The following is a 16,695-nucleotide window of genomic DNA, read 5'->3' on the forward strand; positions in this document are numbered from 1 at the left end:
TCTAGATAAATTAGTCAATGAGCTAGAGCAGTAAATGACAAGCAATTTAATACGTTATACATTTGATTAATCTTTGACCGCCTTGAAGTATTTGCTACCTTTAACAAATCTTATGCTGATCAACATAATAAGAATATTACCCTGTACTGTCTTTCAATAACTGTAGTTCTTCAGTTATTGGAAGAATAGATGTAAAGTTTCATAGTCCCCCATTTTGGAGTTTCCCAATGAAACTGGGTATGTACAACAGGTCTTGTTACCAGACCCCCTTCTCCTCCACCGACTGCAAACACAATGTTGCTCAATTTCTCTCCATTTATTTCTACATATACAGATGGGTGTTTAAGGTGGCCAAAGGCAAAATCAGCTAAACTGTCGCTTTTTTGATCTAAATACTAATATTGCCAACACATGAATATAATTTTTGATTTCAGCATCAATCCAGTCAATGTGATGAAACAGATTGAGTATTGAGCACCCAGAAGTGGCAATCTAGGAGTGAAAATTACACTTTACAGAACAGTATATTTTTTTTTGGAAAAGTTTGAATTAAAACATGGTCGAGCTCAGCTTCTGATATTTCATTCACTGAACATGCCACCCAAATCAATATTCAGTCCAGGGAGATCGAGTTTCAATCAATAATACTTTCTGATTTAGTTCACTGCTTGGTGTCAAGAGATTAATTTCCACTTATTTTTTTACAAAACATTCAATCTTTCCTCCCATCTTTCTCCTGTTTTACGCCACCTGTGAGTAATGATATCAGTTCGACTACTTGCGGAATAGTTCAGTTCATAAAGTTGAAATTTTATCTTTCTCTATCTACTGTTTCCTCCCAGCATCGTTGCATCGTGCAGAGGGCACAGAAATGGGCTTCTTGGCTCTGCCAGATCTCTCAAGCCCCATGTCTTGTCGCAGTTAGCTCATCCTGGTTTCCTTTTTTACGTCAAGTAAGTGGCAAGGTTAGCGCAACGCTGTTACAGCGCCCGCCACCTGGGTTCAAATCCAGCGCTGTCTGTCAGGATTTGGTACATTCTCCATGTGTCTGCGTGGGTTTTCCCCAGGTGTGCCAGTTTCCTCCCACTTTTCAACAACGTATGGGGGTTGTAGGTTACCTGGGTGGATTGTGCGGATTGGGCTTGTGGGCCGGAAGGGCGTGTTACCGTGCTGTATGTCCACAGATGCACCTGTGGAAGAAATTACCATTCCTAGACATTGTCAAAATAAGATGGGTTCAAACCAGGGCCTTAAGGTGAAAGTCACAACCTGGAACATAGAGCGCTCACGCTGTTCCTTGGTAAGGTTTTCTTGCTCCGTCCTGCGCAATTCAGCCATCTTGAACCCACAGCCTTTTCTGCTACTGCATAGGTGTCACTGTGTTCCTGGCAGTGGTTGGTGCCTCCTGTTCTGGAGATCAGAATTTCAGTAGAAGATATCAGTACATGATAGGAACACAGGAGGTACACAAGACTCTAATAAACGTTCCTGCTTAATTTCCAATAGCGGGTAAAATAGTACAATTGGAACCATTGTCCGAAATTGCAGTGGCTTCACTCACTGCACACTTTGGTGTTCAGTTTAGAGTCTTGCGCTGAACTTGAGTAGGTTTGACATTTGTTGTACTGATTTAAGGAGAGCAAAGTTTTAACGTGAGTCATGAAGATTGGAAGCCGCAGAAGGCCTCAGATCTGATGGCTCCATGCAAAAAGAAGACAAGGAAGAGTCGCAGCAAACAACCATATGAGAACAAGTGAACTTCTGGTGGTAACAGGATCTTCCAAAATAGATCTAATCATTTGAGAGTGGGACAAAAAAAAAGCATATCCATTGCTCAGGTACAAATGGGGAGTGAAATTTAACTGCTGCTAGAGCAACATAAAATATAAAAATGTGGTTTTTTTTTAAAAGAGCATTGATGGCAAGGCCAGCATTTATTGCCTATCCTTACATGGTCTTGAGAAGGTGAGAGTTTCCTATCTTCTTGACAACCAAGTGACTCACCAGATCATTTCAATCCGTATTAGTTTCAATTTGACCCATAGAGAGACTATGAAACCTTTCCCTAAAGGTTTATGTGAATACCAAATATTTAATGGCTGACTGAATACAGTGTGTATCCAGTACACATCTGTAAGAATTCTAAAATTGGAAACAGCAATTTCTCTTCTACTTTATACGAAATAGTGGAACCGAAGAACATTGTGGAAATAGAATGACGTGCAAATAAAGTATGAAAACCTTTTGTAGAAATAAAAGCCCAAGTTCCAGCTGACCTCAGCAGCATTCATACTCGTAAGTGAAGTATAAAATGTCAAAACATAGCCATTTCTGGCACAAGAAATCAAAAGAATAACCATACAAGTTGTGTTGGGGACACAATGAAAAAGGATAACAATTGGCACTCTAATCTGTCCCAACCTTCAGCACAGTACAATACTTCATGCTACATCATTTGCCCTCATTGAGCAGTTTCACCAATCAGCCTGAAGTGGTTCTGAGCAACGATACAAGTCCACAAATAAATGTCCAAACATATTGCTCGTGGGATTGCAATATTCTGAAATGGATTAAATCTCACCTTTGTGCTCAGTGTCAATTCTTTATTCTCCTTCCTTGATGGAAAAAGACTCGGATCAATAAACCAGACTGATTTTATTCTTCAAGCTGCAAGATAATCCTTTCAATAGTACTAATTAATTACAAAATATGGAATATGAAAAGAATAAAATATTACAAATAATATTTGCAAAAATCTGTACACAACCCAGTTGTTTGCAATAAAAACTGGCATATTCCTTTTTTAAAAATATACTTTGGAGGTTATTCATGACAAAAATGAGCAAATTGTCTGGACACTTTCACAGTCTTCAAGCTGCCAGAGGGTTTCCTACATTACTCTTTTTTTCAGAACTGAAGGCATTGTACCCTTCAGAAACCAATCACGGGCACAACGTTAAAAATGATTATTTAAGAACTTGAACTTTTTTACCCATGCAAAAATATATTTTACATAAATCTTACTTATTTTGGAGTCATCGTTTGATGTCAGCTCAGGTGATGCCTGTGGATGGTGATGGTTCTGCTGGGTTATGTCCCTCTGGACATAACCTTTCAGTGGCAACACCATTTCGCAAACTGATCTAGATTTGTCAGTGTGCCAAGAGATGCCTCCACCCACTGCTTATTAACATAGAGACCGTCACTGTGAGAATTGTCTGGCAATCTGAGGCTTGTCTTTCAAACAGGATACTGACCTTCAACATGGAGAACGACTATGGATGGGGATTCTACTTGTTAATATGAAGGCTGCTTGTCACCTGACAGTTTGGACTGTCAGTAAATAAGCTACTTATCAGGATTGTCAATTTGAAAGCTCTCTGTGTGGACTTCACATTACAGTATGGGACACACATGTCACAGAGAGTTCATAACTTAAAAGGAGAGCCTTCAGCCTATTGAGTAGGTGCAAGCACAAGACAATAGCATTGCCTCTAGTGTCTGTTTCTTTCTTTATTGTCAATGGAGATGCCACCTGTGAATCTACACTATAAAACCAGAAATGAATGTCAATAGGCTTTTACAAAAGGATCACATGATCCTTATAGATTTTGTCATTTCAGTTGGCATTGTTCCAGCAGAACCCCAGAAAGCCCTTGTTACAGTTTTACAGTTACAAGTAAATCCCCATTTCCCCCTGAGAATATCAGCTAACTTTCAATGTTCTTTAGATCTAATCATCTTTGGTGTCTTTGCAACTAAAGAGACTTGGTATGAAATCAAAAACTTTGTTGCCATCCTCACTGCTGCATTTTGGTATTAGAACAGATCAACAAAGAAGTTTTTATTACACGTGAGGTCTGAATTAACAGGAACTCACAATGGGGAGTTAGAAGATTGGTTGGGGAGCCTGTTCATTGGTAACACAAGCAACAGAAGTCCATACAATGGGGTGGGGTGGGGAGAAAGCAACACATTGTTCAGGGGGTGGGAGGAAGGGGTGAGAACGATTAAGAGCACTTTGTGCAGTTAGGTGTGAGGACTATTAGTTCTTGATATGAGGTTAAAGGTGTGGCAAGGACATTGAGGAGCTTTTGGTGGGGACGGAGGCAGGGAGGGGGAACGTTCACTTTAAGAAAAGAAGTGAAGTTTTGTTGATTAATTTCTTCTGCCAACAGAAGTTCCTGGTTCTTATTTGCAGGTATAGCTTATTAGCAAAGAAGAAAAGATGGTCTGCAGTCAAATATAGTGGATTCATAATGAACAACATTCGGTACAAAAAAACACAAGAGTAAACAAACAAAATGGATTTCTAAAATAGATAAAAGAGAGGTAGAGAGGAAGCTTTGGAAGTGAATAAAATCTAACTAGAATAATGTCACACAAGGTCAGTAATGAAGGTTAATAATATTCATAGGGTCATAATGTTGAAGTAGTCAAGTGATAAAAGCCCACAGAGAGATTTGTAAAGGAGAACAATTTTAACAATGTGAACTGATTGCCAATAGGTGTTGAAGAAAATCATTGCTGAGTGAGCAGGACATTGCAAGAGATGGGCAGCTGCACAGTGGATGCCCTGGGGATTGTCTAGGATGCAGCCTGGCAAATTGGTGAGGACTCTGTTGGAGCAGAAGATGTTTGAGTTAATTACAATAAAGATAATGCACTCAGTGGGAGTGGGAATGTGGTCTTCAATATCAAGGAAATAGAAGCAGGCAAATATATTTACTGTCTGAGTGAGGCTTGAAGCACATGTACTATCCACAACCAAAACTGCACTGAGGGCAAGAGTTACAGTTTGGAAACAAAGCAATTTGGAGTTGGAAACTGACATGTGAGTGGAATCCCTGTGACACAACAATCATTTTATGCAACATGAACCAGAGTACCAATTTGAAAAGTAGCAGTTACTTATCAAGAGTTGAAAATGGAGCTGAAAGTTTGAGTGCAGCAGACATGTCTTGTCCAAGAGATTTTACTGTCAGTGCGGCATGTGCTCGAGCTCCAGCAGTTATAATTCTTCCAGAGGTTGAGGAAGAGAATTGAGTTTCTTTTAAAATAGAGTGATTTTGCACAGTCCAGTGCATCAGGCATCCACATATGATTTCATTGGTATGATATTTTCACACAATACGTTTCTTCATTATTTTCTGCTTGATTGTTAATGAAAATCAGGATTTCCTCCTCCCCAGATTTCTGGCCTGGTGCAAACCGTAGGCCTATGTGGTAGGTTTCACCCCCTTCGAGCTGAAGAAAAAAATGAGGAGCTCGTGAACACAGGAATTTATCAACCAAAACTTACAACAATAAAACTGAGAATGGGTTTTTGTACCCAAAGCACAAATTTCATTCGATATCACCCACTCTTCACTTAATAACCTGTATATAGGAAATATCAAGGAGGGCTGTGTAGTAAATGTGGCCAATATGGATTTTGTTAAGGCCTCTAACAAGATCCTGCATGGGAAACAATTTGTGGGATCCAGGGCAATTTGCCAAATTGAAACCAAAATTAGTTTGATAATTGGAGGCAGAGGTGATAGTTGAGGGTTGTTTTTTTTATGCATTTGGGAGCCTGTGACTAATAAGAGTCATGCACCATAGAACAGGCCCTTTGGCCCAACTTGTCCATGCTGACCAAGTTGACATTCTGAGCTAGTCCCATTTTCCTGCATTTGGATCATAGCCTTCTAAGCTCTTCTGATGCACAAATCTGTCCAAGTGTCTTTTGAGAGTTGTTATTGTGCCCACTTCTACAGTTTTCTCTGGCAACCTTGGGGAATCAGTGCAGGGATCCCTGTTTGTTTTAAAATATTAAGGCCTGGACGTGAGTGTGTCACACACTGTGGATGGCGGTTGTCAATGAGTGGCTGTTGAAATTCTTTTTAAAAAAATATTTTAATTTTCATAGACTTGTAAAATTCAAACAAACCATATAATTTTTTTTAAACATTCATGTTACATGCAGAGTATTTATTCCACCCCCCCACCTTCATACAACTAAAAGTAGACAACTAAATTACATTCATACAATTTAAATTACAATTTTTTAAAAAAGTTGAAATTCTTCTCGGTGAACAGATGTAGTTAACACAGCCCATCAGACATATTATTGGAAAGGGTTTGATATCCATAGCGCCCACAAAACATACTTCTGTGAAGCTTGGTATACTGTACCTTATTTATGACTAAAAATTATCGTCAGCTCCTGAAGGGGAATGAATTCAAACATAAACTACACATTCCAATAAGTGATGAGGAAAAGCAAAACAGAAAGGTGGAGAAACTTAGCAGATCAAACAGTGTACTTTATATAGCAAAGGTAGAGATACATAATGTTACGAGTCCGAGGATCCCAAAACCCAGCAGCAATAGATATGCACAAAGGGTTACTTAAACAAAAGTTGCTTTTAATTATCTTTGAACATGAAAATAGAATCAAACTTTAACTTATCTCTATTGACTCACTTAACCCCCTTCTAATTCTGAGCGCACGTGTGTGTAATGAATGTGTGTAAGTTCAGAAAAGTTATTTGTTCACAGTCCAATCTCATTGGTTGCAGGCAATTCTTGTACTGTGCAGAGAAGTTAACATTAATAAAGTTCACCAGGTTTTGGTGCTTAACAGGTAAATGGTTACCACTCAGAAAGGTTCTTGTTGGTTTTCAGAGAGTTTTTCTTGTTTCAGGTCACCACAGAGTTCCATTTTGTTTCTCCTATTCCAAGGGAAACACCGGGCAGCTAGTCCTCTCCTTTGGCCAGGCCATCTTCCAAAGCTTGCCAGCTTGTCCCTCTGGAACCAATGTCTCTCTCCTCTCTCTCTCTCAATCCCTCCTTTCTGAGAGTAAAGCCTATTTTTTTCCCTGCTCTCGGCCTGCAAAGATCACATGACCCTCCAGACAGTAAATGCTCTTTTCCAGACAGAGCTGCTACAGTCTGTTGTTACATTTGTTGCCTTTTGCAAATAACAGTCCATCCTGAGTCTCTAAGCCACACATGTCAAACTCAGGCCTGCGGGCCAAATTTGGCCCGTGATATAATTATATTTGGCCCGCAAGATCATATCAAATATGTATTAGAGCTGGCCCGCTAGCCGCCGCGCCAGTATAGCGCATGCACAGCTAATACTACAAATCCCAGAATGCTTTGCAAATGCGTTGGCGCCAGCCCGTCAGCCCACTAATCGCCCCCACCTCTTCTCTTTACTTTCATTAGCACCTGCGACCTGTCGCCCAACTCACGTTATAAACCCCTTACGAAAAATGGCCAAACCAAAGACAGAAAACAGGACCTTTCAAGACAGGTGGGAGGGAGACTATATGTTCATCATTTTAAAAGACAAACCTGTTTGTCATTGAAGCAAGTTGTTATTTTTTTGACTTGTTGGCTTGTGAAAAATAATACATTTAAAAGGAGCTTAAAGGCTAGAGAGAAATATTATTTATTGAATATTTTATTTCTCATTTGTTAATGCTTCTTCTGGAAAGAGTTTAACCAAAACTATTATTAAATGTTATTTTAATAAGAAAAAGTTTAACATTACATATGTTGAAAGAAGAGAAAACATGCAGATGTTGTTGAAAATTTTCAATAAATATTTAATTTGGCCCACGACTTAGTCCAAGTTTTTAATTTTGGCCCTCTGTGAATTTGAGTTTGACACCCCTGCTCTAAGCACCCTTGCAAAAGCTCCTGCAAAAATTCTGTGTTTTAAAGTGTTTGTGTGTGACCTGCTCTAACAAATCTTTCCCAATTTATCTCCCAAACACCTCTATACACTCTGTCACATACCTTCATCAAGGTATGGAAAAATGTCAGCAGGCGCCTGAACAAAAAGGTGGGGGGGAAGGCTGGGGAAGGAATATTATCTCAAAGGCAGAGTGTAATAGGTGGAGGAAGGGCACAGCAGCAGGCAGGGGTAGGAAGGTTGGCTCAATGATTGGAGAGGGAAGGGGGGAGGATATCTAGGGGAAAGAAGACTAGGGGAAAGGGAAAGGAGGGAGAATGGAGAATAGGTTAGCAGAAACTGAAGAAGTTGATGTTAATGACATCTTGCAGGAGAGTGCCCAGACATAAAATCAAATGTTGTTCCTCCAATTTACAGATGATCTTGGTGGGATAGTACTTGAGGCCATGGACAGACATGTCAGGGAGGGAGTTGGGTGCAGAATTGAAATAGTTGGCCACCGGGATATCCCTGTCACCGGTGTGGTCAGAACGAAGGTGCCCAGTCTGCACCCAGTGATGAGGAACTGCTTTTCCCAGAATGATTAATCTACGAAATTTGCTGCCCATTTAAACAGTGGAGGCGGCCTCAATATTTAAGGTTGGATAGATTTTTACATTGTAGGGGAATTAAGGGATATGGGGAAAAGGCAGGTAGGTGGAGATGAGCCCATCATTGGATCAGCCATGATCTAATTGAATAGCAGAGCAGGCTTGACGGGCTGGATCGCCTTCTCCTGCCCCTATTTCTTATGTTCTTATGAGCATTTGATGGATCATACTGTATCAGGAGAACATAGGGTCAGTCAGTATTAGTTCACCCATTATTCCTTTGGGAAAGTAGTATTTTGGAACAGATATACGAGTGATACACTGATTTAGAAGTACATTAGGAAGGTCAAATGTAAATATGGACAGGATTCTCCACAACTGGAGATTTGCTCACAACATCAAGCCTTTTGATTTAACAACTAAAAATTGGTTGCTACAATCTGCTAACAACTCAATGTCAACATAACAGAATGAACATTTCAGACCCTACATCAGAACTGGGGAGTAAAAAAAAAATCAGAGAGGGTGGGGGAACAATGGAAATATCCCACAATTATCTCAAATACTCATCCTTACACCCTGTCCCCTGCAAGGACTCCGTCCCCTTCTCTCAATTTCTGCGTCTCAGCCACATTTGCTCCAAAGATGAAGTCTTCCAGACCAGAGCCTCTGAAATGTCTGCCTTCTTCCACAAACGTGGCTTCACCTCCACCACTACTAACTCGGCCCTCACCCACATCTCCCCCATTCCCCGCTCATCTGCCCTAGCCCCCCGCCACTAGAATCAAAAAACACAGAAACCCCCTCGTCCTCACCTACCACCCCACCAGCCTCCGCACCCAACACATTATCTGCTAGAATTTCTGGCACCTACAGTACCCCGCCACCAGACACATCTTTCCTTCTCCTCCCCTCTCAGTCTTCTGTAGGGACCGCTCCCTCTGTGACTCCCTCGTGCACTCTTCCCTCCTCACCCATCGCCCCCCCGGCACCTTCCACTGTGGTCATTAGGAGGTATAATACCTGAACCCACACCTCCTCCCTCACCATGGTCTGAGGTCCCAAACAGAGCTTTCAGGTGAAGCAACATTTCACCTGTACCTCCAAAGAACTCATTACTGCATCCAGTGCACCCCCTGTGGCTTTCTCTACATCAGAGAGACCAGTTGCAGATTAGGAGATCACTTCGCCCAGCATCTCCTCTCCATCTGCAACAAAAGCGACCTCCCTGTAGCCAACTATTTCAATTCTGTGTCACACTTTCAAGCTCACATGTCTGTCCATGGCCTTTCACATGACCCCACCCTGACCACCCGCAGATTGGGGAAACAACATCTCATTTTTCAACTGGGAACTCTCCAACCCCAGAGCATGAGCATTGAATTCACTGAATTCCACTAATTTGCTTGCCTTGCCCCCCCCCCCACCCCCACTCCACTTTAACTACTTATTCCAGTTCCTACTTCCCCTCTCTCGCCAGCTAGCCTAGACTCCTCCCCCACTGCGGTGTTTCCCCCCTTCTCCACCTATCATCTCCCACCCTCATCACCCCCCTCTCCCCTTTTGTTCGGACATCTCTCATGTTCCCCAACACCTTGATGAAGGGCTCCAGCCTGAAACGTTGGTTCCGTATCTTCACCTTTGTCACATAAAGGCACTGTTTGACCTGCTGAGTTTCTCCAGCATTTGTGTGTGGAAATATCTCTGATCACGTGAGACCAAGTTACCCTGGTGATGAATATGTACAAACCCATATTAGACACAATGGGCTGAATGGCTTCATCGACCACTTAACATCACGGCAGCATAGCGGTTAGCACCACACTTTACAGCACCAGTGACCCGAGTTCGAATCTGGCACTATCTGTAAGGAGGTATGTATGTTCTCCCCGTCCCTGCGTGGGATTCCTTTGAGTGCTACGGTTTCCTCCACCATTCAAACATATGGGGGTTGTAGATTAATTGGGTGTAATTGGGTGGCATGGGCTCATGTGATGCCACCATGAAGCACTATGTCTAAACCCTGTCCTTACTCCATCAGAGATATTCCCTTAGTCCTATCCGTTTCCTCCACCCTCTTTGCAACTTAAAATTAACTTGTTTCTCCTACCACAGATACTGCCAGACCTGCTGAGTGTTTCCTACAATTTATGTTTATTTTGGATTTCTTGCCTCCGCAGGTGTTTGATCAGTATCTGGATCATACCATGCCGTATGTACAGGATTTATTTTTTTATCTTATAATAACAATTTCTATATTCATTACACCATTTAATATTTTCTTTCTGAGTGATGAGGTCGCCTCCCTTGCAGACAGTTCATTCCCTCCATTGTATGGCTATTCATTGCTGCCATTGTATAATGTGTTGGTGATGAACTCAGCTGAGTTTTGTATCATGTCACCTGCTGTGGTTTCACCTAAGCACAAGGTCACAAATGAAGTACTACTGCCAATGCAGCTTTTAAAATGTAAGCAGAATTACTCTACTTCTATGATTTTCCTGATTGACAAGATTGAATTACTTTTTAAAAATATTTTACATCCTGCAAAAAAAAGATAATAACCATAATTACTTAAAACTTTTACCTCAAAAGAATCTTCTTTGAATTGTAGTAAATCAGGACGACTGGTTCGCAGGAAGTACACTCTCTTGGTTGGATAAGGATTGGTGTAACTGATGCGTTTGTTGCTACCTTTCCCTTCTTCGACAGAAATAGAGATCTCGAAAGCCTTGAACAAATGAAACAGCAATTAGAGAAACTGCAGGGGAAATCAGTATGTTGACCATTGTAGCGGCCCACTACCCGGGAGGCGACACGACACACAAAATGGTCTAATGGCCTTCTCCTCGGCCGACTGTCCATGCAGGGGAAACATCGACCAATCAGCCACCGGAATGCCACTGACTTCACTTCTGCCGACAACGACGAGAAAACCGGGCCCAGTGGTGGGAAACTGGGCCTATGTAAACAGGGGCAGAGAGTGCAATAAACCAGTCTTGACTATAACCACGTCGAGTGTGTGTCGTTCTTCTAAACTCTGCTGTAGCAACTCGCTACATCGGTGCCCCCAACCGGTCCAAACGGCATTTGGGCCTAAAGACCAGTCAACTCTACACAAAGCTGCTGACATTCTGCACAGCGCAGCCAAAGCCCAGTTCCAGCTCCAACGGATCTCCGTCGATGCCACGAAGTACTACTATGTGGTGAGCTCACCACTTGACCAGGACACAGCAGCACAAGTCATCGATTTCCTGCGGCAGCCTCCAGAACAGGGCAAATATGAGGCCCTCAAAGAGCTTTTAACAACATTCAGGCTCTCACGGTGAGAGCGTGCTGCCCGACTGTTGTACATGGATGACCTGGGGGACGGGGACTCTTCCATCCTCATGCGTGACATCCTTGCCTTGGCCTAGGGCCAGAAGCCTTGTCTGTTTTTTGAGCAGGTTTTTCTGGAACAGCTGCCCGAGGATATCCGACTGCTGCTCACTGAAGAGGACTTCAGCGACCCCAAACTAGGGCAGACATGCTTTGGAGAGCGAAAAGGTACGGCAGCTCCGAGGTGGAACAGGCTGCTAGGCCACTCACGCAGAGAACGCCAAGGCCGCAACAATTGTCAGAAAGGCAAGTGGACTCTCCCACTGATCAGTAATGCTTCTACCATCAGAGATGGGGTACGGAGGCCCACTAATACCCCCACCCCCAGTGCATTTCAGGGAAATGCCATGGCCATCCATCTCTAGTGGCTTTGGCAGTTGGCCAGTGAGCCTCCTCCACATTTGAAACTCCCTCTCGGGATGGAGGTACCTGGTCGACATGGGTGCCGAGGTTTCCCCCTTCGCCCTACGACACCCAGAATGGGAAACCAGGCCTGGCTCCAAAAGTGGTGAACAGTAGCAGCACAAGGACCTTCGGCACCCACACCATCCCACTCTGTTTTGGCGAGCCACTTCTCGTGGACCTTTATACAGGTGGCAGTGATGCAACCACTCCTGGGGAGGGATTTGATAGAAGTATTTAAAATTATGAGGGGGATAGATAGAGTAGATGTGAATAGGATCTTTCCCTTGAGGATAGGTAAGATTCAAACAAGAGGTCACGAGTTAACAGTTAGGGGGCAAAAGTTTAGAAGTAATATGAGGGGGAACTTCACTCAGAGAGTGGTGGCTGAGTGGAATGACTTTCTGGAAGAGCTGGTTGCAGCAAAGCCAATTTTGTCATTTAAAGAAAAGTTGGATAGGTATATGGATGAGAGAGGATTGGAGGGATATGGGAAAAGTGCAGTTAGGTGGGACTAGAGGAGATCACTTAGATCGGTACAGACTAGAGGGGCCAAGATGGCCTGTTTCCATACTGTAATTGTTATATGGCTATAATGAATCTGTATTGGTAGAACGCTTCCACCAGCGTTGTCTCCGCTCCATCCTCAACATCCATTGGAGCGCTTACACCCCTAACGTCGAAGTACTCGAGATGGCAGAGGTCGACAGCATCGAGTCCACGCTGCTGAAGATCCAGCTGCGCTGGATGGGTCACGTCTCCAGAATGGAGGACCATCGCCTTCCCAAGATCGTGTTATATGGCGAGCTCTCCACTGGCCACCGTGACAGAGGTGCACCAAAGAAAAGGTACAAGGACTGCCTAAAGAAATCTCTTGGTGCCTGCCACATTGACCACCGCCAGTGGGCTGATAACGCCTCAAACCGTGCATCTTGGCGCCTCACAGTTTGGCGGGCAGCAACCTCCTTTGAAGAAGACCGCAGAGCCCACCTCACTGACAAAAGGCAAAGGAGGAAAAACCCAACACCCAACCCCAACCAGCCAATTTTCCCTTGCAACCGCTGCAATCGTGTCTGCCTGTCCCGCATCGGACTTGTCAGCCACAAACGAGCCTGCAGCTGACGTGGACTTTTTACCCCCTCCATAAATCTTCGTCCGCGAAGCCAAGCCAAAGAAGAATAATGAATCTGTGGAATTCTCTGCTGAGGGAAGCAGTTGAGGCTATTTTATTAAATATATTTAAGATACAGTTAGATTGATTTTTCCATAGTTGGAGAATTACAGGGAAAAGGCAAGTAGGTGGATCGGAGTCCATGGCCAGCTCAGCCACGATCTTATTGAACGGCGGAGTAGACTTGGCAGGCTGAATGGCCTACTTTCTTGCTCCTATTTCTTACGTTCTAATGAAAGCTTTTTGGTAGCAGATAGCTGGAAAGACATTCATACTTGTTTGCAATAGTAAGGTCTATTCCTCCAAGAACAAAGCCTGGGGCTTCACGTATGTACCCCTGAACAGTGCCCCTTCAGTGCATGAATTCACACATTGGAGAATTTCTAGGCAAAGGTTTAGTCCATGTACCAGAAATCACTGAACCACAGAAGCAAGGAATAAATGATGGAGGCACTGCTAAAATAAAGATAAAACATTCAAGCAGTAGAATGTCAGGAATGACAATCTAGCAAACGCTCAGTAGCTGGATCCAAGTGTTGGGATGGCAGAGGGAGATGAGGTAAAGAGGACTCAAGAAAGATACTGAGCACCGGTGACCACTGAAGTACAGGTAAACAATTCTTTATCCGGACAATTCCAGAAAGCTCCAAAAACCTGTATTTTTTTTGCTGGTGCTAGTACAGCGAAGGGGGGAGAGAGAGAGAGCAGTGAGACTAGGTTGGGCGGGGAGAGATGGCAGCACGACTCGGGTGAGCGAGAGGGAAGAGAGACGGCAGCGTGACTCGGGCAAGGAAGGAGAGAAACAGCAGCGTGACTTGGGCAAGGAGGGAGAGAAACAGCAGCGTGACTCGGGTGGTTGTGGGGGGGGAGAGAGACAGCAGCGCGACTGGAAGAGGGCAGATGCAGCAGCACAATTCGGGTGGGCCTAAATCTGGGGCAGCTGGCTTTTGTTCTGAAATCCGGAAAAATCCGAAATTCGGAACACACTGTCCCCCAAAGGTTCTGGATAAAGGATTATGAGGAGGAATGAAAGTTTTCCAGACCAAGGAACTACTGGTGCAGAGTGAGTTGCTGGGGCCAGTGCACCTTTTGGAACAATGGGAAGTATTGGAGTCAAGGGGAAAGTGGTGACCAAGGAGGAGCTGATGCCGAGGGAAAAGCTTGGTCCAAGTGCTGGGGCCCGAGAGAAAAGCAAGGGCAAAGGAAGAGCTAGTGCTGAAGGAAGTGCTGGAAGCAAGGGATGTGTTGGAGGAGGAGTTGGGCCTGTAGATGAGAGGGTGTAATCAATGAGCAGGAAAATCCAAAGCAGTGAAAGATGAGCAAGTCTAGTTGTCCTCAGTTATAAGGAGATAATCGCAGAAAGTAAAGTGGGATGACAAAGGGGCCAGTAATCTTACTCTGTGTTAACCCGCTTACCAGCAAGCGAATCGGCTCCCAAAACGCCAGACATGCTGTGGAAAACGCAGGAAATTGACCTGCATCTAACACAGGTTTTTAATCTGGGCTGATGATGTCACTTCCTGTCCATGTGACAGAAGCAGTGACCTATGTAAGCCCAGCATGCAAGCCTGGAGATGTTAGTCTTGCACTAAACTCTACAGTGTGTACATCGACTTTGCAGCCTATACATCAACTCGACAATGAGTACAGCGATTCCACAACGTGTACACTAACGTTTATAATAACTCAGTATAGAATTCTTCGCTATAAATCAATCTATTTTTTTCTAATTCTGGTTCAACTGCATGAACTGTTGTTACCTTACAGATTTTGCTCATACCTTGATGAAGTGCATTTTTATCTTTGCTTTATAAAGTACACTGTTTGACCTGCTGAGTTTCTCCAGCACTGTTTTGTTACTTCAATCATGATGTCTGCAGACTTTTGTGTTTTACTTTTACCTTACAGATGGTTGGTTGTCTACAAGTTAAGCATATCATCCATGAAGACACCAGTTGGTGGAAGTCTACATCAACCACATTCAGATAGATGCACCGATCTCCTTCCTTCTGAGGCCAGATGCGAATGTGTAGGTCCTTAACCACGTGTGGGGGCAGTAGGAAGACATCTGATGGCATAACCTAGAAGATGATAACAATAATATGAAAAGTGTTAAGTATCTAAATACCAATTTTAAGAGATTCATCTTCTCCTGAGGGTGGTTACCCTTGGAGGGGTTAATTCCATCTGCTAGCTTGCTCTGCTGATCTCAACCAACGCTCAGTTGCTCAGTTCATCCACTTCTCACCCACCGCAATTCTCCAACTCTCTGCTCACCCTCTATTACCTCATGCCTTATTCTTGGCATATATAATCCCTGCTCCCACACTTTCTTGATAAACTATGTGCATGGCAAAGAGCCTGAGAGCTACCACAGGTTTATTAGCTGATCTCTGAACTTGAGTTCGTCAGTCCAATTCCATGGCAAGTGAGACTTTATGCTCACACCTGCCCTCCTGAATGTTTGCATCTTTTATACCAATTTGATATTTATGGGACAGAAGATGGCTATCAACACACCGTGTCCATGCTGGCCAAACCTGGACCTCCAGGTACTCAGATCTTGATCTGTAGCTCTACAGCTCTCCACATTGAAAAAGTGCTTTTACCCATGACAGATTCTGCAACTGCCAGACGTTCAGACAGTGAGTTCCCGATCACATATCTATTTTGGTGTAATATCTTTCAGCTCTACTCTAATACTTTTACCAAATGAGTTGGATTTTTCTTGGTAGTGAATGAGGTTACTTCCTGCACAAGGTAAAATTTACACTAGGCAACTCACTGAGCATCCAGCAAGGGTTTGGGATGTAGGAGGAGAGTTGAGAAATTCACAGAAACCCAACCACGCGGGAGATGGTGCAAACTCTACACAGATAGAACTGGAGATCAGAATTAAATCAGAATTGTGAAAAATGTGAGACAACTGCACTTCATGTAATGCATAAGAAAATAGGATTTAAAGTGGATCCCTGAAGCTGCCCTGGTAGTCAATATGATCATGGCTGATCTACAACTGGCCACAACTCCTCCTCTGTGCCAGATTCCCCCTTAATCTCAAAATCCTGTTTCATTTCTTTGTGGTGTGGTGGCCAGAACTCTGCACTGTATTCTAGCTATCTGATGTCTAACATGACCTCCCTGCTTTTATATCCTACGTCTTGCCTAGTTAAGCCATATCCTGGATACTTCCTGAATCACCTTCTATACCTGGCATGCTACTTTCTGGAATTTATTGGACTGTAATCTCATGTCCCTCTGCATCTCAGTCTCTTATCAATTGTACATTTCATTCCTATAGTTAAACCTCTTGAAACCTATTACCACACACACTTCTCTTGATTGAATTCTATTTGCCTCTTTATTGCATTTTAAATTTAAATTTTATTTGTAATACAGTAGCCACCAATTCCAGCCATTGAGACTCGTGCCGCCCAATTATACCCAATTAACTTACAACTCTGTAT

At 43.3% G+C, this 16,695-nt stretch overlaps 1 protein-coding gene across 1 annotated transcript in view; it reads right to left on the reverse strand.

The window, feature by feature from the left end:
• Window positions 1–2,761: 2,761 nt before the first annotated feature.
• nphp4 (nephronophthisis 4) overlaps window positions 2,762–16,695 on the reverse strand; it is a 346,370-nt gene continuing 332,436 nt past the window's right edge. Inside the window, exons 26-28 of the mRNA XM_069919049.1 lie at window positions 15,130–15,309; window positions 10,865–11,008; window positions 2,762–5,247 (exon numbers count right to left, since the gene is read on the reverse strand). Coding sequence (XP_069775150.1) covers window positions 5,107–5,247; window positions 10,865–11,008; window positions 15,130–15,309 — 465 coding nt within the window. The 3' untranslated portion in view covers window positions 2,762–5,106. The remainder of the gene's footprint in view (window positions 5,248–10,864; window positions 11,009–15,129; window positions 15,310–16,695) is intronic.

Source organism: Narcine bancroftii, chromosome 2 (assembly GCF_036971445.1).
Source record: "Narcine bancroftii isolate sNarBan1 chromosome 2, sNarBan1.hap1, whole genome shotgun sequence".
Classification (NCBI taxonomy): domain Eukaryota; kingdom Metazoa; phylum Chordata; class Chondrichthyes; order Torpediniformes; family Narcinidae; genus Narcine; species Narcine bancroftii.